General features: G+C 35.9%; 1 protein-coding gene across 5 annotated transcripts in view; it reads left to right on the forward strand.

Annotated features, from left to right (window-relative positions):
- Positions 1 to 23,259, forward strand: part of Eya1 (EYA transcriptional coactivator and phosphatase 1) — a 141,703-nt gene that overhangs the window by 39,792 nt on the left and 78,652 nt on the right. For 4 of the 5 annotated variants that reach the window (XM_048358973.1, XM_048358968.1, XM_048358972.1 and 1 more), the window contains 3 exons: positions 2,336 to 2,473; positions 18,591 to 18,673; positions 19,074 to 19,260. In XM_048358973.1, coding sequence (XP_048214930.1) covers positions 2,336 to 2,473; positions 18,591 to 18,673; positions 19,074 to 19,260 — 408 coding nt within the window. The remainder of the gene's footprint in view (positions 1 to 2,335; positions 2,474 to 18,590; positions 18,674 to 19,073; positions 19,261 to 23,259) is intronic. The other variant, XM_048358971.1, reaches the window with a different exon arrangement.

Genomic DNA, 23,259 nt, shown 5'->3' on the forward strand with positions numbered 1-23,259 from the left:
GCTTTGTGTGCCTCACATTTCTCTTTTCTCCTTGACATTTTCCTTGCATGTTTCTCAGCTCTGGGATAGGGACTCAGTTCTGAAACATTACCAAATGGTCTATGTCTGAGATAAATATTGCAGGAGGTCAGGTGAAAAGAGGGTGACGTGAGAGAATCTGAACTTGGAGAGTAAATATGGAGGTTTTAATGTTGATAGTGAGGGATGGGAAGGTCATGAGGGGAAGGCTCAGTGTTCAGAACTTTGATTCCAAGCTATAGATGGTTGTAAATCTCCTTTAAGTAAGGCTCCATCCTTACTTAGTGTTTTTCCTGATCACTTTTTTTAGTGTATTTAGACCTTTAGTTCAGAGAGATGTCCTTACTGCTTCTGAGGTTCTCTCTTTCTTGGACTAGGGCATTGAAAAACATAGCAGCATGTCTCCCTTGGCTTGTTCCTGAGGGAAGAGGATAGGCCAGGGTTCTTTGGCCTGGATAGTCAAGATCTAGATAATTTTAAAAGATTTTCCCCAGGGAATTGTGCTATTGAATTTTTATTTACACTTTAAAAAGAAAAATTCATGCTTTTTACATTGAGAATAGTAGGTCAGTGGGTTGGAGTAACCCATTCTGTTCTTCACTGGGGAAATGAGTTTGCCACCCATGGACAGCAGATGTGGTGACAGGAGTGTCTATGACTGTTTTCTCTCTCTCCTTGCTTTTCCTTACCTGTGCTTAGGACCAACATTCCCATCCTGCACCTCCCAGCTAAAAGCAGCTGGTGCTAGACAAGGCTGGAGGTAGATCACGGTGCCCTCAAATGCAGAGGAGGGGAAAGTTCCTTCTGGTTACACAGGAAAGGAAGGGAGTTTCTAAAGCCATCAAACCACCTGTCTTGGCCAGGTGTCTCCAGGGATCATTTGCATGTATAGGGTATTCGATGGTTTAGGATTGCCTGAACAGTGAAAAAAAAATCTGTTTTTTAAATGTAATGTTGGGCTAAGCCTTAAATGTTAAGGTCATTATGAAGTATTCAGAGATTCTCCAAGAATTATGAGGAGGTTCTTTCTGCCAAGAGTAAGACTCTTCCACTGCTTTCGGACAATTACCTAACTTTATTCTACTGGTGAAATTCTCCTAAAATGGAAATAAATAGTAAGACTCCTGTGTATTCTGGATTTGAAAGATATCAGTTATCTAGTGTAAACCAAAATGATCAAAAATGTGAATTATTCTGGCATGGATGTCTCTCTATACCCTCTGGGGGGATTAAGGACAGTTGTTCATTTTTGTGACTGTCTTTAATCATGATGCAGAGCTGAGCTGCCAAGCCCCAATCCTGAAATTAGGATGCCAGCCAGGTGCTTTGAGAGCTATTTGGGAACCACAAATACATAATTTCATATGATTGTATAAAGCATGAATTAACTTTTTGTGTAATTATATAAAAACAGTGTATCTTGACCTAAATTTAAAATACTTTTATTGGAATATTTTTAAATGAGAAGAGATAAAAAGGTTGCTGCTGGGTAGTTTTTCTCTATTTCATTCATGTTGTTCATTCAGTGCTGCCTAGGGTTTGAACTCGGGGTTTTGCACTTGCTAGGCAGGTGCTCTTATCAGCCGAGTCCTTTTCTGTTTCTTGGTTATTTGTCAGATAGGGTCTCCTGCTTCTTACCTGGGTCCAGCCTGAGACTGCATTCTTTGGAGCTGCACCTCCTCCTCCTGCTGTCAACTTTTGTTGTTTATACAACACTACTGTTTTCAGAGTTCAGTTCTTTGATATTCTACTTCTTTTGTGTTTGCCTTCCGGTATGATCTAAATACTCAGGAGAAGGTTTTCTCCTTGTTGCTTTGTTCTGTGTCTAATGTTGCTTCCCCTGACTTAAATGAGTATGCCCCAGCATCAACAATGTAGGAAAGTAGAAAACCAGAAGCAGGGAGAAAAATAATACCATGAGGTTAGAGGCTCTAATTAATCATTTTTTTTCAGGGAAACAAAGATTTTGGTTTAGCCTGCTAATTTTGGAACAGTCTAGTTAACATTTACTGATGGCTTTTTTCCTATTAAAGAAGTGACTAATTCACATAACACAACACAATGAAGTGTAGAAATATCTGTGCAGGTATATTTTAGACAAAGTTGGATGTGGGAAAATGAGAGAGAGCCCCAGGATAGGCATTCAAATGTATATTTTTGAACATGAAGGCATAAATTAAAGTTGTACTGTAAGCCTGTAGGGCTGAAGGGAGATTGGGAGGCATTTTTGTCTGAACAGTTATGGGAGCATATGTTTTTGTATCTTGGCCAGCTTCTGCAAATGAACAGATAGATAAGCTGTCACTAACTGATTTAGGTACATTGTGGGCAGGCATCAAGACAGAAGGTGGACTGTCTCAGTCTCAGTCATCTGGACAGACGGGATTTCTCAGCTATGGCTCCAGCTTTGGTACCCCGCAACCTGGACAGGCACCATACAGCTACCAGATGCAAGGTCTGTATACAGCTTGCCATGGAGGCTTTCTTTGCCTTTATGTAGACTGATGGGTCATTTGTGAAGTAAATACAATGTTCCCTTAGACAATACATGATGGCATGCAGGCTAAGCTTAGAGGCACGACACCCCCTTCTACTCCACTGTATGCCTGCTTTCTGGGTTGAAATATGATCTATAGATTCTTTGCAAAAAGGGCCACTGTGTGTGTGTGTGTGTGTGTGTGTGTGTATGTGTGTGTGTATGCATGCTCACATGTGTGCATGGAAGCCCAAAATGCTGGTTCTCTGCTTTTGTCTCTACTATCAACTAGAAAAAGAATGAAAAACAAGACAAAGGCAACTGTGTCAGGCATTGTGGTGTATGCTAAAACACTTGCATTCGATTTTGCCCTCCATCTTTTCTCAGAGAGCTGTGATTTCTTTATTTTCATGCTAGAAGTTTTATATTTAGTTAAGAACTTATAATATATTTACAGAAGGAAGGACTATGCACTAGAATACACACATTTTTGAATAATATTTTTGAATCATATTTTAAACAATATTATTGAAAGAATGTTATATTAGTAAATACAAGACTTATTTTTATATGTGTTTTTTAAATTGAGGAGATAAAAATTGTCTTCTCATTATGATGTTATTGCCTTGTTAATTTCCTACATTGATGTTCTTATCTATACTATTTTATAAGTATTTTTAGTTTATCTTACTTTTAAAAGCTGGGTTTTTAATTCAGGGCCGGGTATTTGATAAGCAGGTACTTTGTCATATGGGCCATTTTCCCCTTCTAGCTACTCAAGAGGCTGAGATCTGAGGATCACAGTTTGAATCCAGCCAAGGCAGGAAAGTCCATGAGACTGTTACCTCTAATTAACCACCAGAAAACCAGAAGTAGCTCTGTGGCTCAAAATGGTAGAGTGCTAGCCTTGGGCAAAAAAGCTCAGGGAAAGCACCCAGGCTGTGAGTTCAAGCCCCACAATAGACAAAAAAAGAAAAAAAAGATAAAGAAAAGGTATTATGTATGTAGTCTTCCATCTTTGGAAGACTATTATTTTTCTATATATGCCTCAGACCACTATTTTTCTGTCTATACCTCCTGTGTAGATGAAATAACAAGTGCACACCACTATACTCAGCTTATTTGTTGAGACAAGGTATCACATATTATTTCTCCAAGCTGGCCCTGAACTGAGATTCTGTGGGTTTCTGCCTCCTGAGTAGCTAGGATTATAGGCATAAGCTACTGTGCCTAAATGACTATTATCTGTCTGTCTGATATCTATCTATCTATCTATCTATCTATCTATCTATCTATCTATCTGTCTATCTCTGTCTATCTATCTGTCTATCTATCTATCTATCTATCTATCTATCTATCTATCTATCTATCTATCTATCTAATCTAGTGGGGATTGAACCACACAGTCATATGCCTGCTAGGCAGGAGCTCTACCATAAACCATTTTGTTTCTATTTTGTTTCTAAAAGAGATTCTCACTAACTTTACCTAGGTTAGCCTCAGATTCACCATCTTCTTGCCTCTACTTCTCAAGTGGCTGGCATTACAAGCACATGTCACCACATGCTTCATCTTCTTTTCTTCTTCCTTTTATCCTTTCTTCTTTTCCTATATGTACGTATGTATGTGTGTATATATGTATGTATATATATATATGTATATGATGAGATATATTAGAGTCCAAGTCTAAAGTTGCAATTCATTATGTGTCATGTATACCTAATACACATATAACTTGAAGATAATTTATACATGTTTTTAGTGTATCTGTATTTTCACTGCAAACCATTCATGAAGTCAGGTGTGGAAAATTCCACTTGGGGATGTCTTTTAGGTATTCAAAAACTTCAAATTTTGGGCTGGGAATATGGCCTAGTGGCAAGAGTGCATGCCTCGTATACATGAAGCCCTGGGTTCGATTCCTCAGGGCCACATATATAGAAAAAGCCAGAAGTGGCGCTGTGGCTCAAGAGGTAGAGTGCTAGCCTTGAGCAAAAAGAAGCCAGGAATAGTGCTCAGGCCCTGAGTTCAAGCCCCAGAACTGGCAAAAAAAAAAAAACAAAAAAACAAAAAAAAACCTTCAAATTTTGAAGTAGATCTACTCAGGCTGCACTGTACTTGAGAGTTATACTTATTATTTCTTATCTGACTCCTCTCCTAGATTAAAAGCTTAGGTGTCAGTAACAATTCCTCAGAAGACTAACCAGCCTCAGTTATAGTACAATGTTAGAGTGGAAATGAAAGGGGGAAAGAATCCTGAGGGAAAAAATATTTTTAAAATAAAAGAGGACTTGTATAGCAGTGTTGGATATTGCTTTAAAACTTGACTTTTTGTATCCCCTGGTTGAATCACCTTTCCAAAGGGCTTTTAGAAGCCATTTTCCATATCTGAGATATTATATCATGTGGATGTTGGTAAGTGATCCAATGTTAAATTGAATATAATTTGACATATATTGAGAAAGATGATTATATAGCATTTGGGTGCTACATATAATTACATTCTGATTAATATTTCTTCTTACTTAGTAAATGCCCTATGAAAAGAACTTTGACTTTATTCAATAATTTTGTCTGTCTAGTTGTGGAATTCGTTTAAATACTTTTGTACGTTGAGTTTTGTATTCTTTTCTATAATATTTAAAATTACTTTCAAATTTTGTCAAATTCTATTCTCTTTGTTGTTGGTAGTGTAGTTGTAGGTCTTGAACTCAGCCTGGACATTATCCCTGAGTTTTTCTGTTCAAGGCTAGTGCTCTACCACTTTGAGCCAAAGCACCACTTCCTTAAATGCTATTCTTAATGAATAGTAATAATATCTTTGCTTTTATCAGTTTCACTTTACAGCTAGAAAGGTGTATCAGAATATATGTATCAGATGTATATATATGCATATATATATACACATATGCACAATTAGGGTCAGTTTGGAGGACAGAACTCAGAGATTTATACCACATACCCAATATATGTGAGTTTTGCTCTTAGCTTGTTTTTTGTTTGTTTGTTTGTTTTGATAGAGTCTCTGCTTTTTTTTCTTGCCCAGGCCATGAAACTGCTTACTTCCACCTTCTGAGTAGATGAAATTATAAACAGGCACCATTATTCCTGGTTTGTTTTTGAGATAAAAGCTCTTGATAGTGTATTTGTGAGCCTGTCCTCAAAATCTCAATCCTTCTATCTCTGTCTCCTGAGGAAACTACTTTCACACCTATCCTGCTGAGGGCATTCTTGTCTATCGTTTCCTCCAAAAGTATCCTTTTAATCTTTAAGACATAAAGTATGATGATTAGTTATTCAGAGAGTTATCTGTTGGAATTTAATATTTGGATTTCATAGTAATTGAGTAAATAGTCTAGTAACCAGACAACTCAAGTAAACTGAATTGTGATTGGTTCAGAGGAGTTGTCTGAGGACCACTTTGGTGGTGCTGTGAGACTTGGAAGAACAGACTAAAGATTCAGTGATGTTTTGTAGTGTGATTCTAGTGGCTGAGTGCAAGCTGTTGGCTCTGACCTTCCATTTATGAGATGTCTTATGAAACGTGACTTATCCACACATTTCTGATCTCCCATGTGGATATGGCATCCAGCCCACTGCCTCGATTTCACTATGTAGATTACTCTGACCAACATGTAGTGGATGTAAGAACTCAATGCTCAGTTTTATTCTTGCTGCTTCTTGTGATAGTGATGTTGTTATTGTTTTAATTATTATTATAGTTCAGTTTCTGGAATACTTCCAGATTAGAAAGACTATGTAAATGCTTCCATGACCTCCCAGTTCCCAAAGGAGGGGTAGATATATCTATGAATATATATGTAATATAATATATTCAAAATATATACAAAATAAAAAAATTAAAATATTTTTAAATGACCAACAAAGAGAGCTCTAATAACCAAATAAACATGACAAAAAGTAAAATGAAATAAAACTAAAGTAACTAGGATCAAATTAATGTGCTCACCTGGAAAGAAAATTGCTGTCAACAAAAGCATTTTATACATGAATCTATCTATCTATCTATCTATCTATGTATATGTATGTATGTATATATAGAGAGAGAGAGAAAGAAAGAAAGAAAAGAAAGAAAGAGAGAGAGAGAGAGAGGTGAGGAAACATGAAAAGGCGGCTAAGAGCAAAAGGAAGCAAATCAGAAGACAGCAAAAATTGAGTTGGCAGAAGTAGTGATGGGTGTGGATGGGCAGATGGAGCTGTGGAGACCATAGAAGGGCCCTTGTGAAGAAGAAAGTAGCTCTGCATTAGTGGAAAATGAAAAGGAATCAACCAGGTCCTTAAGCCTCAGTTAAGGACCTTATAGTCCCAATTGGAAAATAAGTGGGGATGTCAGCCATTAAAGCATCATTGTGTGGTTCATAAGATTAGGTGAAGGTTAGAGGTGTGGCACACTGGTAGAATGACTGCTTAGAAAGCACAAAGCCCAGAGTTCAAACCCCAGTACCACCTAAAAGAAGTCTGCAAACATAGTGCGCTCTACCCATTCCCAGTCAACAAAGTAAAATGAGCAATCATTTATTTAGCATTTTTCAAATTGCAAGTCTATTCCAATTATTTTTATATGTCATCTTATTTGATAACTCTAAACATGGCTTTGAAAATACAAAATCTGAAAACAGTAAAAAATGCATTAAATTAGAAATTCAATCAGTTTAGTTAATATGATCAAGGTTGGCTACTTAAAGTCAAACTGAAGAATAATTTGAAACCATCTTCTCCTGACATGTGTACAGACCTAAATTAATGTACCTACTGGAGGGACTACCAGCCCCCCTCCCAAAAAATACCCAGAATGTAGATGACTGTAATATTTCTATTTTCCAAAGGTTAGACATGATCTTTAGAATGATGATACTACATCATACACACAAATATATACCTACTTGTTGCCTCACTACTCATGAAACCCTAGCAAATATTTTAAAATTTAATTTAATTGTCAAGGTGATGTACAGAGGGGTTACAGTTACATATGTAAGGTAATGAGTACATTTCTTGTCGAACATTGTTATCCTCTTCCTCATTATTCTCCCACTTTCCCTCCCTTTCCAATCATCTCCCCCGTCTCCAAGAAGTGAAATTCATTTCCAACACATTGTCTTGTGGGTATTGTTGTTGCATTGGTTCGCCCTTTGTCCTTTAGCTATGTACTGATGACCATCTAAGATGATGCTAAGTGAAATGAACTCCAAGATACAGAAACAAGAAGTTTTCCTTCTTGTTGTTTTTATTGTTCTGTGTGAAGTTATTTCTTTTTTCTTTACTTTTTCCCCCCTTTGACTTATCCCCTCTTGTCACTGTATTTGGTTTGGGTATCCTATGTCTTGTATATATGTTTATCTGAGTTGGGGAAGGGAAGGAGAACAACAAAATGGTGAGACTAGCAAATATTTTTTAGAACTCTTTCCTGAACACTTTCACAGCCTTACTTAAAGTACAGATTTATTTAGCAGTGTTGGACCATTTTGCTCTGTGGCGCTTGTAAGCCAATCCCATCTTGCTTGGTCACCTTTATTGAGTCTGCATAGTCCTGGATTCCTCCACAATGATATTCAGAGACTCTGTTGTGGTGGATGGGCATCAACCACTCTACACATGCCGTTTCAAGCCAAATAAGAGTCAGGTTGTCATTTTCCATGCACTAACTCAAAGCTCATGAAGTGAAACCTCTGGGATCAGGAAATCTGATTACTTTCAACTTTGCTACAAGATCACCAGAACACACACTCTCTCTCTGTGTTTTAATTATTTCTTGCATACCTCTAGCAAAAGAATAGAAACGTAAGTTCAACTGAGAAAGGAAAAAAATGTTCTTGTGCACAAATATCTGTAGTTCTGTAGCGTTTGCTCCAAGATGGTGAAATCTTTGCCTGTTCACTTTTGATATATTCCTGTTTTCCTCATTGTTTCTGGAAGATTTGTGGAGGTTGGAGGCATGTTTTCTCCTCATACCTCAGGCAGACCTCACTGCAGGAAAGAGGGAGCCTAGCTCTCCCTGCTCTATAATGGAAGGGCACTGTAACAAGAGGGAAGCAAGGTTTGTTGTGAGTGCACATGTGCACACAGGCATACCTGTAAGACAACTATCCAGGACTTAAATTACTCTCTAATTTACTGGTCATGGATGATCTCCTCAATGTGTGGTAAACAATCTTTAATCTCCTTATGTGACAGAGACCAGTGACTTGACATCAAGATGTTAGTTATAGTTTTCAAGAGTTGGAGCTTACACCAAAGTGATTTCCATTTAAAACCCACATGCCTTAAAGACTGAAAAGCAGGGCACCATGTCTAGAATAATGGCGCTTGGTATGAAAGGAGAATGAAAATTTGCATAGCCATCTGTTGAAAGTAAGGAAGCATATATTCACTTACAAAAGACAGTCAAATGTGCACAAAAATATGTAACAAATACCATTGTGTCACTTAGCTCTTTAAGCCTGAGCTTTGAGGAAAACACAACTTTCCATACCAACTTAATTCTGTTAATTGTAGACTGTTGGAGTTAGCAAACAACTTCACTCACTTCAGTTTTGGAAGAACTGGGGTTTGAACTCAGAGCTTCAAACTGTGCAGTCATGCTCTCTACCACTTGAGCTATCCCTCCAATCCCTTTTTGATTTAGCTGTTTTTCAAATAGGGTCATGCATTTTTGCTTAAGTCATTTAGGGAAATTATTTGGACTTTAGCATAATAAGTTTTTGAGTTAATTTACTATTGGAGTTATCGCAGAATTATCAGGGAGGGGGGTACAAAGTGCCTCCCTGAGGGATTTACTGCCTGAGTGTAGCAATGATGTGATGGACATTCCTGTCATTCTCCACCAAGGAAGGTGTCAAGATTTGCTGTGACAGGTGGGAAGAGCTACCAGATGTCCCTGTACTAAACCCAGAGGCCCTGGAAACTCTGTTCTGTTTATTTTCCTTTCGACTTCATTGCTCTTAGAGGAAAAAAATAACACAAATTTTAACTCCCTTTTTGTATACAGTGTTTGTTCTACTAAAGAGATTAGAGTTGGGACAAGTGAGGAGGAACAATAAATCAGAGTGGAGTAGAGGTTTGTCAAAGGGCCTGGGGAAGGAATCACAAATCTAAATCTTTACCTCATCCCCATGGCTCCTGAGGGAAGTAAGAATACTCTACAAAGATACAAAGATCGTGCTCCACCCCCTTCTTCCCATCTCTTTTCTATCACTTTTCATATACACATTAGCTGAACATTTCTGTTCATTGTTTTAAAACCTCAATTGCTTAGCAAAATGTATAGCTGCCTTTTTAAAGCTCTTTTCTGCTCAATAGAAATGATATTTTTTGCAAAGGAATCAATCAAATATATAGCAAATCTATTTTATAACCTGCTGTGGTAAAGTTTTTGCGATTTGTAACGATGGTACCAACAACATGATAAGGTTGGATGCTACTGCATTGATATTCAAACTTTCCCCTTCACTCCTTCACTAGTCTATTTGAGTTTAGTTTTTTTCAGGTTGATACTCTACCACTTCTGGCTTTTTGCTGGATTATTTGAGATTGAGTCTCATGGATTTTTATTCCTGGGCTGGCTTTGAACCCTCATTTTCAGATCCTCAGCATCTTGAGTACCTAAGTTTACAGGCATGAATCATCAGGCCTTTCAGGTCTCCTTAAATTTGTTTTGTGGCTCTTACTTTCTTCTTTTTTTTTTTTTACAATCTATCTTTATCTTTGCTAAATTGGTGTCCTAAAAATAAACAGCATCTTGTGTTTTAAATATTGAAATTTTATGGAAATATCATGAATTCTAGTTATAGTAATAATTTGTGGCCAGCACCAATTTTCTTGTCTAGATGAGTTGTTGTTTATAGTTGATAAAATAACTTTATCAGGAGAGGTAATAGCTTGCAACCATTACTACCTAACTTAATAGTTCCTGGAAGGGAAAAGTCCTGATTTCCAATAGCCATGCCCATCTGGCCTTGGGAAAATTGTCTCTGCAGACCACGCTGACTCCTGCCACGTGGAATGCACCTGATGATGGACACGGCCCATGGCAAAGAGGCAAATGGACTTCTGTGAAAATACACAAGGGACAGCTGGTATCATGCTGCTGAGTAAGCACTGAAAAATGTTCTAAAACCCGTAGGCACAGATGAGCAAAACTTAGCAGTTTCTAGTCTTGCCCCCTTGGCCTGGTGCTGCTTTAAATAGGAGCCTCTGGTCTCTCTGAAGTAGACCTCTGACCTACATGGTACTCCTTTGCTTTTTTTTTTACATTTTTTGATGATGCAGTGAGCAGCACTCTTCAGCTAATCACAAACCAGGAATGGATTTCATACCTACCCAAAGTCATGTTATTAGTCAATGTAGGCTGTGTGATTTTTAACTCTGGAAAAGTAAGGAGGATACATTCGGCAAGGTGGGTTTATTTGTTAACTGGGTGGCCCAGACAGGATCTTCCGGCCACACTGTTTCTTGTTTGTGCCAGCAGACAAAACTGCCACCTTTCTCTGTAGGAGCCCCTGACAGTGCAGGGAGCAAGCAATTAATAATACACCATAGGTGATTTGATATAATTTGCTATTCAAGCACACTAGCCTAGAAAGAGTTATAGTAAAATAATTTAAAATGTGTTTTTAAACAAATGACTTCAAATGTATTTTTTAATCCATATTTATTTGTTAAACTCTCTGAGATGTCCATGTCTCTGTTCTTTGTACATCTATGAATTTGGAGTAACTGAAAATGAATACCACTTGCTATAATACCTGTTACCGTTACTGATTCAGAAAATCTAGATGGGAGATTTGGCAGAGGAGATTAGCAAATGATTACCAGGAAACAGAGTTAAGGCCGATTTCTAACCAAAGAACCATGTTCAAGGCAATCCTTCTCCTCTGTGCTTTTGGCTGAAGATAAGGATCCTGCCTCAGCTGTGTCACTGGGTAATGTTACAAATAACCTGAGAAAATGGATGTGGAAATAATTGAAATGGAAATGTATCTAAAAACATTAAGTTCTTAAGAGAAAAGCTGGAGGCATCACACTATCTGGCTTCAAAATCCACTACAAAGTATAATCATGGTACTGCCATCAAAACAAAGACCAATGGGACAGATTAGAGAGTACAGAAATAAATCCATTGCATAAGGCTATTTTTGAACAAAGGTGACCAGAACAAGATAAGGCCTGGTACAATGTCTCAATCATGTAATCTTAGCTACTTGGGAGGTGATAGGGAGGATCACAGTTTGAGGCCAACCTAGGCAAAAAGTTAAGGAAGCTCCAAGGCAACAAATAATCTGGGTATGATAGGTCATATCTACAAATCTAATTATACAGGAGGCAGACATAGGTGAATCACAATCTCAAAAGACCGCATCTGAAAAGTAACCTTAAAAGAAAAAAAAATTAACAAGCTAAGAAAAAAAATGGATTAGGTATGTGGCTCAAGTGGTAGAGTACTTGCCTAGCAAGTGGAAGGCCGTGGCTTCAAACCTCAGCACTCCCTGCTCTATGTACACACTCAATGTGAAATGACAGTCTTGTCAATAAGTGGTGCTGCAAAAATTGGGTACCTACATGCCAAAGAACAAAAGTGCATCCCTATCTCTCACCATATAAAGAAATCAGTTCAAACTGGATTAAAAATAGAATGTTGATGCTGTATAAATTTAAAGCATTTCATGTGCAAGCAAGTCTCTTATTTTCACAAATATGCCAATAATACACATAGGTATCTGAGCTATCGGTGAGTAGCCCGTTAGAGGCCTGCAAAAGACCATCCAGTTAGTGTCTGGCTAGGATGCCAAGAGAGGCACACCAATGTGAATCTTCATTTCAGCTGACCATGTGCTATGTGCTTGGGAAGTCCCCAGGCTTCTTCTGGGCTCCAGTAATACTCAAATTACTAAACACTACATTAATCAACATTTTACTTAATCTAAATTCATCTGGACTTTTATCCTGAAGATCCAGAAATTTGCTAGCTTCTTCCATAAAGTATTAGTAGACCCTGGATTTAATTTTCCTTATATTTAAACGTCAAATCTCTTTTCTTTGTCAATTATTATTATTTATTATACCAAGTTGTAGATACATAAATAAATTACTAATCTGATATAATGATCAATTCATAATAATGATCATGATACAAGCTAATTAAAAGATGCTCATATACCACATAGTTTAAAGAGAACCTGACAAAGTAAAATTTCAGGATAACAATGAGCACAGCCTAAAATAATGTAGTGGGCTTCCTATGGGGAACCATAGGAAATAATTCTAATCCTATCTCTCCTTTTCAGGCCTAGATGAACATATGTAGCCTTGCATTTATTATTATAAGTTCCCTAGCTCTCTCCCATCTTTTAGAGAATACAAATCTTATAGCTTCAATTCACTAATATACTAACCCTCATACATTGAACATTCAAAAAAATTCCCTCATTTTTCTGTTAAAGAATACCATTTCTTTTGCCAAGCAATTTTTCTTTTCTTAAATGACGTAGAAATTTCCATCATCCACCCTCAGCTATCTTCTTTAATTCTGATCTTCTGTGGACAGTTGATTCTCACCTGGTGCCAGGAACACACTTACAGCTCTTTACTGTGAAGTGTTGTGTCCTTTCCAATCCAGCCAGGTGCCTTCATGCCTTGCCAAGAAGCTCCCTGTTACAGCTTGTAAAGGTCTTAAGGAGACAATGAGAGTTAATGTCCCTTTGTGTTTTCTTCATGGGTTTGTGGGATTTTAAAGCTTTTCTCAAGGACTAGACTCATGACAACCACATTTTTCTGTTCAACCTCCAGAGTAATTTGTCCATTCATTGAAGGAACTAATCTAAAATGTTGGTTTGTGTTTTTTTTTATTTTGTTCTGTAATTAGAGAGAGATCATCTGCCAATTAATTCAGGGTATAAAAATCTCTCAAGAACCCAGCTGTGGAAGGGGGTATAGGTTTGTAATCCCAGCACTTAGGAGGCAGAGCCAAGAGGATCATGAGTTTGAGATCAGCCCAGGCTACACAGATCCTGTCTCAGAAACCTAAAACAAAACCAAAAGAGGACAAGGAAAGGACCAAGTAATGTCGCGACTTGGAGAATCTCTATAAGGAAAGGTTTCGCCCAGCATTCTGTTCTAGAAATGAGTGTCTCCCTTCCCGCCACACAAAAGAAAAGTATATCTAACTAGTCACAAAAGAAAACTTTTTAAGAAGGTAAGATTTTCCTTTGACTAATGAGAAAGAAGATAGCCTCACCTGCACCCTGCTTGTAGGTAACTTAATCCCAGATTTTACCAAGAAATATTGGAGTATCACTTGAACAAACCTGTGCCAGATTCCTTGATTGAGAAGCAATGGTTCCTAAATGTGGATTCTTTCTACCTTGGGGAGTTTGCATGACTTCATATGACATAAAAATGTAGAGCATTTCATCATAGAACAATTCTGCTGCATTTTACTCACCTGAAGGTGATTTTGCACTCGTGGTCATGTATATTTCAGAAGGAAAACAGTTCTATGTAACTTTTCAAAGGAATTCCACACACTGTGCCTGCTTCTGTGACGGGATGTTCTAGCTAAATATTCCTATGCATCCATGAGCCTGTGGAGAAAGGTGTGGTTTCCTAGCTGGGTCTTGTGCTAAGCCTCTGTTTCACCTACATTCAAGCCTGGTGGGTAAGAGTCTGCTACAAAAATGTGCAGCTTTTGCTGGTTGCAGAGTGCATGGGTTTTGCAGTCTACATGCAAGTTTTCTTGATGGCAGAGTCATTAATATTTTGTCTTTGCCTTTGGATGTTCTAAACTCCAGTGTGGCCTATCTTGTAGTATTGGCATTGGAGAAAAGAAGAGGAAGAGGGGGAGGAGGAGGAGGAGGGAGAGGAGGAGGAGGAGGGGGAGGAGGAGGAGGAGGAGGAGGAGGAGGAGGAGGAGGAGGAGGAGGGAGAAATATTGCTACTCTGAAAGGCAATGCACTATGGAGTTCAGGGGCTTTCACTTAAGAATCACATGTCATGCTTCTAATAACTTCGGGTAGGCAGTTTTGGAATCTGTAGAGTTGGTTTTCATTTGTCTTTCTCTTTCATTTGTCTTTTTGACTGGCTCGGTTTTAACAGAGGATTATTCATTTGTTTTTGTCACATCTATTTGGCTTGTAATGTACACATGTGTATATATGCATGTGTGCATATTTAAATCCTATAGAATGAGCTATTGGAAAATGTTAGTGCATTTTCAAACTATAGAACAGTATAGGGTAAGAGGAAGCCAGAGGGCTGTGTGTGGACTTTAAAATTAGTCAGGCTTCTGTTTGATTTCACTTTCATCATCATCATACTACCTCTGCCTCCTAAGTGCTAAGATTTCAGGCATGCCCTTAATACCCACTCTATTTTTATTAATGCTCCTCTATCTCATATACTAGATATGTTTTGTGAGTTGGGTACAAAGATCCAGGTATTCCTGTAAACTCCAACATTTCTTCTTATTTTTAGTTTCTTTTTAGGGGAAGGAGAGGTAGCATTAGAACTCCATGCTGGCTGAATAATCTTAGATGGCAATGGGTATCTAGAGTAGAGGATGTGGTATTTAGGGCTGCTTGGAAGAAACAAAACAAGCCTATAAGATAAATGGTCCCAAGCCATCTATGGCCTAGTAAACAAGACCTGGTGAGGATTTGTCTTTTATCCTGCGAGTGACAGAGTATACCTAAGGTTCCCTTTTCAAGTAGAAGGTGACAAGATCAGTCATGCCCATTAAGAGAAGGATTCTGCTGCTTGTGCAGCACCTGCCTTGGAGAGGACCAGAAAGTGGGTAGGGAACCAACCAATAAAGCTCTGGCCTCAATCCAATGCCAGTAGCCTCCACTAAGCAAGCAGCCCTATAGCATGGTCCTACGTGAAGACAGGCAGAACAGCATTACAAACTTGCTTCTGTTGGTGAAAAGCTAGAATGGCCTACCTGCCCCTCATTCTCCAGTAGGAACACCCCCACAGTGAAGCAAGTGAGATCCTTTTGGAAATTACATTAAGTCTTTGGCCATTGGGGTGCTGTTAAACTCCTGCCTCAGCATATGAAATGGAATGGAATCTCAGCCTGCAGTCAGCCAGTAAATGAGTTTAACTTATGTTGAATTCCAGCTAATGCAGTCTTAGAAGTAGCATTTGGTCTAGAAAATCACTTGGGTAACATTTGAAGCACTGAACTGTGCTTTACTTGGTCACTCCTTACTGGCCTGCATATGCCAATATAGCTGCCATGGGCTTTTCTACGTTCTTCTAGGGAATAACTTAATGGGATGAAAACATCCATTTTTAAAGTTATTTTCTATATCTTATTCATTTTCTTGAAGGAGAGGGATTATTGAGGTCCATATTTATTGCTCAAAAATGTGTCATTTAAATAAAAGTAGCAAGTCACAAGTTACAAATATGTAGGTTAGATGAAAGTAAAGGCTTGTAACCCAGACTGATTTTCCCCATAAATATATATGAGCTAAAGAAAAATAATCAATAAAGAAACACACACTTAAATGCTTGTTATTTATAGGTTATCTTTATATATAATGTCATTATTAATTACTTGTTCTCTAATACACAGACATAAAGAGTCAGTTGTGTGCCCATGAGGTCCAGTGTTTTAAAAACAGAAACAATCTGCTATCATTTTAATGTCTTGTGAGGCCTCAGCTAATGTCTTTGTGAGCCTTTTATTTCCATGCAGTCATCACCATGAGCTTGTTGTTTAATATGTGCTTAGTAAGTATGTGATTGTCACATGCAAATGAGCATTGATACATGAAACCTGTCTATGGAGCCTCTGATGTCTATAGAGCAGAATTAGCAGTGAGAGCTCTTTTTATCCTTTAAGATAGGTGTTCTGGGAACTTTGATCATTAGCTATTCCTGAAACATGCATATAAAGAAACTTCAATATGAATTTGTATGATAACTAAGTTTGAAGCAATTTTAGGAAATATTCCCTTCTTAGTAGATATAACCAATTCTTGAGTCAGGCTCACAAGATGCTTCATACGTAAATAGGAAAAGAATGTCAAATACGCAAAGGGATTAAGTCATGTTTATCTAATTTGAGTAAGTGAGAAAGAGAGAAAGAATAATAAATGCTGCAGAGAAAGAAAGACTTAAGAGTGCCTAGCATCCATGTGATAAGGAGCTAATTGTGCTTTGTAAAGCTTTAACTCATTCAGTGCTTTTATAACCCTATAAAGGAGGAGGCTTTTTTTGCAGATAAAAATTGTGTCTCAGAGTGGTTAATGAGTTGTCCAAAGTCTAAACAGCTCATACCTAATGAATCAAAACCTCTCTCCTATGTTTTTGACTAAACTTAAATGTTCAATGGTAAATAGATAGTTGGCACAAAGTACTGTGTTTTATGCCCAAAGATATTGGTAGATAATAAATTTACACTAAAGATTCTCTTTAATCTACCAATGCAATTCTTGCCTAAGTCACTTGAGATAAATTTTTTGAATAATAGCTTTTATTTATGATCATAGAATCAATATAAATTTTGAGAAGAAAGTTTAGACATAGACATGGACTACCAAATATGTGACCATAGATTTGAATCCTTTACAGATAACATAAAATTCTTGTGTTCTTTAAAGATTTTTTTTATGCTTTAAGGATTTTAATTCACTTTCACAAAACAACATAAAATTTTTGTGATCCTAATTAAGCACTCCTAATAGAAACACTCAGTTTTTCTGAATAGCAGCTATTAAGTGCTAGAGCAATTTTCGGGGTTTGTTGTTAGAAACAACACTGAAAACTTCTTTGTTACCTATGACTTATTTTCCTAAATTTCTGGCAGTAAACTTTGGGTACAAATTTTGAGTAAAATTTTTAATTGATAAAAAAATGTCTCCGTCATTAACCACATAGCCCAACAGAAAGGGGATGCCTGTTTATAAACTACTTTCTGGTGTATGAATGCTTTTTATCTACCATACAATGGCTGATCCCTTTGCAGAAATCCTTGCCAATCGGAAAGAATAGGAAAATTTTAACACAGCTTACCATTAAGATAGTAGGTAATTCAAGGGAGGAGACTAAAATTTGCTCTTAGTTATATGTTATATTGTGCCTTTGGGTTCTTGTTGAACAGCATGGGTGTTCATCAATACAATACCACCTTGAAACATGAAAAATAAACCACTAAGCCTGGACCTCTTTAATCCTTACTGAACGCAATTATTCTAGTGGTCTGTTTACTTGAAATAATGAGCATTCTCAGTAAGTTATGAGGGTTACCATAAATAATAATATCTCAAAGTACTTTAAGTTCTTGGAAATAGCATCACAGTTTTTTAGCTACCCAAAAGTTTGTGAGGCACTGGTGGTTCACACCTGTAAATCATAGCTACTTTATTAATTTGAGATCTGAGGATCACAGTTCGAAGCCAGCCCTGGCAGGAAATTCTATGAGACTCTTATCTCCAATTAACCATCAGAAAATTGGAATTGGCACTGTGGCTCAATGAGGTAGAGCATTAGCTTGGAGCAAAAAAGCTCAGCGATAGTGTCCAGGCTCTAAATTCAAGCCATAAAGCTGGGAGAGTGGGGGTGTGGGGGGCTGGGGGGAACAATCTTAAAGATCAATCCATTAATACATGGACTAATAAATAGAGTATGCATCTTTAATAGGAAGACTTGAAGAATCTTAGTGTGTCTTACAAATTAAAATAAGGTATGTGCTTAAGTGGTAGAGCACCAGCCATGAAGGAAAACACTGAGTAAGAACACAGGGTCAAGAGTTCCAACCTTAGTTACAGCACAAAAATAAAAATAAAATAAAATAGTATCTGTGAAAGATACTTTCATACAAATGTATAATTCTATTCTTAGTTTATGTGAATTATGTGTTGAGAATTTTGAGCTTTTTATTTCTTAATCTTTCATAGTATGGTGAAAGTGAAATGGTCAACCATTGTAAGAAAACAAAATTTTATTCATAGCAGTGAATTCCAGTGTTGAAGATAAATCATGTTCCAATTCTACCTTAGTTAAGTGCTGTTTTTCTACAGTCATATTTTTCTGCATAGCTTAGTAAGTTTTATTTCTTTTCATTTTTTTGTAGGTAGTAGTTTTACAACATCATCAGGATTATACACAGGAAATAATTCACTCACAAATTCCTCTGGATTTAACAGTTCTCAGCAGGTAATTTAAAGAGCCAATTTAACTTCTGAAATATGTTTAAATACAACATGATATTATTATATTTTTAAAAAAGTTTCTGTTAAAGTATGAGAACTTTCCTCAGCTCTTTAATAGGTTTTTCCCTTTAAACAGTTTCTTTAACAGTCTTTTTATGAGTTATTTGATTTTCAGATTGATTTACTTTTACTAGTCCTGAATCAGAGAAAAAAAAATAGCTATTTGAAGAATGTGTATAATCTTATGTAGTTTGTTTGCCAATGTGTTAGCTCATCAGTGAATGTGAACTTGGCTGGATAAATTTAGAGAACACATATAAACACAAACATACTTATAATTGTTCAAAAAATAACTTAAGAAATTGCAGTTACTGATGGATTATTCTTCTGCTTTCAATTAATAGGACTATCCAGCTTATTCTAGTTTTGCCCAGGGTCAGTATGCACAGTATTATAACAGCTCACCATACCCAGCTCATTACATGACAAGCAGCAACACCAGCCCAACCACACCATCCACCAATGCCACCTACCAACTCCAAGAACCGCCATCTGGCATCACGAGTCAAGCCGTCACGGATCCCACGGCAGGTAATTCTATGATGTTTATTCATTCTGAAGGTTACATCTTGAAATGGTGTTTTCCTATTGCTGAATTTGAAGAATGTTTTGCACATTTGGGAATCCAAGTTCTTTGCTACAAATCTAATTGCAAATACTGCCTCACAGTCTATGGTTTACCTAATACTTCTCTTAACAGTATTTTGCACAGAAAACTTTGTGATTTTAATTAAGTCCCTTATCAATCTTTTTCCTGTTAGTCACACTGGATATTGCATCTAAAACCTTATTGGAAAACACATGACCATCAGTTTCTGATCTGTGTTGAGTTAATTCTTATGAAAAGTTGAAGATTAGGGTATAGTTTTTGTTTTATTTTGTTTTTGGTGTGTAGACATCCAGTTGTTTTATCACCTATGAAAATGACTATATTTTCTCCGCCATCCAATTTTGTACCTTATCAAAAATCAGTTGACTATGTGTTCAATGGTCTATTTATTGTTTACCAATATCACATTGTCTTGGTTGCTAAAACTCAACACGAAGTATTAAGGTCAGATCATGTTACTTTGTTATACAACATTGTGTTGGCTTTTCAACATCTTTGTTTCTTCAAACTTTAGAATCAGTTTATCAGTATTCAAAAAGTAATCTTTTGGTATTCCAATGAAACTGAGAACAAATTAAGATAAATTAAAATCTTGATAAATCATGCCTTGCTGTCCATAGACATGGACTAGCTCTCTTTTTATTTAGACCTTAGATTTCTTATATTAGGTTTTTGTACTTGCCCTTATACATGCTGTACAACATTGTTAAATTTATACCTTACTCCCTCTCTGTATATTTAAATAAGAATTTGCATAAAGGAAAGCAATAGACTCCTATCTTTTACTCTACATCCTGAAACATTGTTATTTCTTAGTTCAGGAGATGTTTTGTTTCATTTTATTTTTTGACTTATCAACTTATGTTTTCAACATAGACATTTGTCATTTATGAACAAAGACATTCATTTCTTCCTTCACAATCTATTCATGTATTGTTCCTTTTTCTTCTTAAGTTAGCTAGGCCTTCCTAAATTATGTTGAATATTGGAATGGTACATGAAGCATCTGATCTTTGTTCTTAATCTTAGGGAGAAAGCATCTCGTTTTTCACTATGGAGTTATTTGATTAGCTGCAGTACTCATTAGATGTCTTTTATCAACTTGAGGAATTTCCAATAGATTTCGAACTTTGCCAAGATTGTTTTTATTGTAGATTGTTTTTATTGGTAGATTTTGTCAAATGCTTTTTTTATATTGGTACAATCATGATTTTTCTTCTTTAGCTTAATGCTATGTTGGATTGTATTTACTTAGTTGTCAAATATTGAACCAACCATGCATATCTGGAATAAATCCTACTTGGTATGGTAGATATTTATTTTTATAAATATTTTTATCATCGTTAAGTAGTTGTACAAAGGGGATACCATTTGACATATCAGTTTATAAGGAGAATGTATCTCGATCAATACCAGTCTTCTCATAATTCTCCATTTCTCCCAACCCAAACCTGCTTCTTAATTTCCCTAGTTTCATAGGATATACTTTGAATATTATGACTGCATTCTTTTTAATGTATAATTCTGTTATTGAGTCTTGAATTCTGTTAGCTGATGTTTTGCTAAGTATCTCCCATCTATATTCATGACAAATACTTGTCTGTTGTTTTTATCCCTTTCAACATCCTTGTCTGGTTTTGATATTAAGGTAATGGCTCCTGACTAAATTGTGGGATATTCCCTGTCCTTCTGTTTCCTGGAAAAAGTTATGGAAGATACAAATCATTTGCTCATTAAATACTTGATAGAATTCACCAGTGAACTCCTCTGGATGTAGTGTTTTCTGTTTGGGAAGTATACTAATAATTATTGATTCAGTTTCTTCATTAGATATGATTCTATTCAACCTAATCTGTTTTTCCTTGAGTGAGTTGTGTTAGATTGTGTCTTTCAAGGAATTGGTTCATTTCACCTTCTTTATCCAATTTGTAGGCATAGAAATGTTCAGAAAATTCTTTTGTTTCATTTTTAAATTTTGAGATAGGTTCTAATCTGCAGTCCAGACTGGCACCAAACTTCATTTTGCCTCAACTTTCAGAGCACTTGGCCCAACACACATACACTACCATGCTGGATTATAATTGTATTATCCTTTCAGCATTTATGGAATCTTTAGTGATGGCCTTCATTTATTTATGATACCAGCCATTTGTATATATTTTCTCTTTTTTTAAAATAAAGTATCTTGATTGTCCTGACTAAAAACTAAATTGTTAACTGTTCTTTATGAAAGACAATTTCACTGATTTTTTTCCTAATTGTTAAAAATGTTATTGACTTCTCTTCCATTCATCACATCTTTGCTTACTTTGATTTAACCATTTTGACTTGTCTAATTTGTTAATACTGAAGATTGAGTGATTGATTTCAGATCTCCCTTTACCGTCTTCTAATATATATATGTGTATACATATATATATATATACATATAAATATTTGTCAGTCCTATGATTTCCCTCAAATCACTGTTTTGGTTGTATTCCACAAAATTCCGTGCATTTTTTTCATTTTAATGTACTTGAAAGTATTTTTTCTTTCTTTTTTGTTTTTGTGTATTGTTCTTTTTAAAATATTTATTTATTTATTGTCAAAGTAATGTACAGAGGAGTTACAGTTTCATATGTAAGGCAGTGAGTATTTGTACTTAAGTCTTATTAGTATTGGAACCCTACCTTTGAATTAAGTATATATTTATTGAATTTTATAGAAGAAGTCAGCATTTTGATGGTATTCAACTCATATCATTAGTTATAATCACCCCATTTCTCACATTTTATCTGCTAAATGGAGTTCTATGATGAGAGAATGTATTTATTTTCTGAAAAGTAGTTTATTCATGGTAAATTAAAATTCTCTTACTTATAAACCAAAATTTTTATCAGAATCAAAATTTATGTCTTGATCAATCTCAAATTGGAAGGCAGCACCACAATTAAATCTGTGATAAATTTAAATACTTTTGTTCCTTCTTTTCAAATTCTATAAAAATTCTTTAGTGGTGTTTTCATTTTATACTAATACCTAAAGGAATTATTTCATCTCTTAAGCCAGAAGTAGAGATTGTAATATCTTCTTTCCAAACTTTAGATATATTACTTGTATCACAAAAATATGTGTTTTTAGAACAGAAGTCATTTAGTATTTCAACAACTTGAGAATATTACCAGGAAGGAATTTTTCTGAAAAGATCACTAAAAACAGTCATTCTGTAAAAGTTACTTTTTAATCATATGATTCATATGTGTATGTTCCAGAATGTACGTTCCAAAATTGATTTATAATTCTGTTACTGTGTGTGTTGAAATAATTTGGCTTGAAATTTTCCTGTCCAAAATCTCTTAGGATATTTCTTGTAATTATGGCAGCTATTGTAATAATATGTAGTAAAGTATAATTAATTGTAATTGCCGGGCTTCCAGCCTCATATTCATTACCACATTCAATCTTAGTGCATTCCCATTTTATAAGTTTGCCTAAGTTTTTGATTAGTGCTCAAATCTAGGGGTACTATGCTGTTTTAATATATTAAATTCCAAAGACACATACCTCTTTAATGTTCAATAAACATTAAGTAATAAGAATTTTTAGACTGAACTCATATGAAAGGATTCTATTTACGACATTTTAAAAAGTTACAAAGCAAGTCAGAAGAAAAGGGAATAAATATAAAGTTTATAAAAAATTTAAATATAAAATTTCAGGTTTATGCAAAATAAAAGCAACTTATTTATTAAAAATGAGTTTTATTATGAGTGCCATAGAAAAGTCAATCTTTTCAAAAAGTTTGCTCAATGAATTTCTTCCGTAAAACTTGGTTGAATCTACCTTTGCACTAGCTGACCACAGGGAGACAATTTAGTGGCTAAGGTGATGTACAGGAATCTTGCCAATATTAAATTTCAAGTGATGGAGAAAAAAAA

The sequence above is a fragment of the Perognathus longimembris genome, chromosome 12, assembly GCF_023159225.1.
Source record: "Perognathus longimembris pacificus isolate PPM17 chromosome 12, ASM2315922v1, whole genome shotgun sequence".
NCBI classification, from domain to species: Eukaryota; Metazoa; Chordata; class Mammalia; order Rodentia; family Heteromyidae; genus Perognathus; species Perognathus longimembris.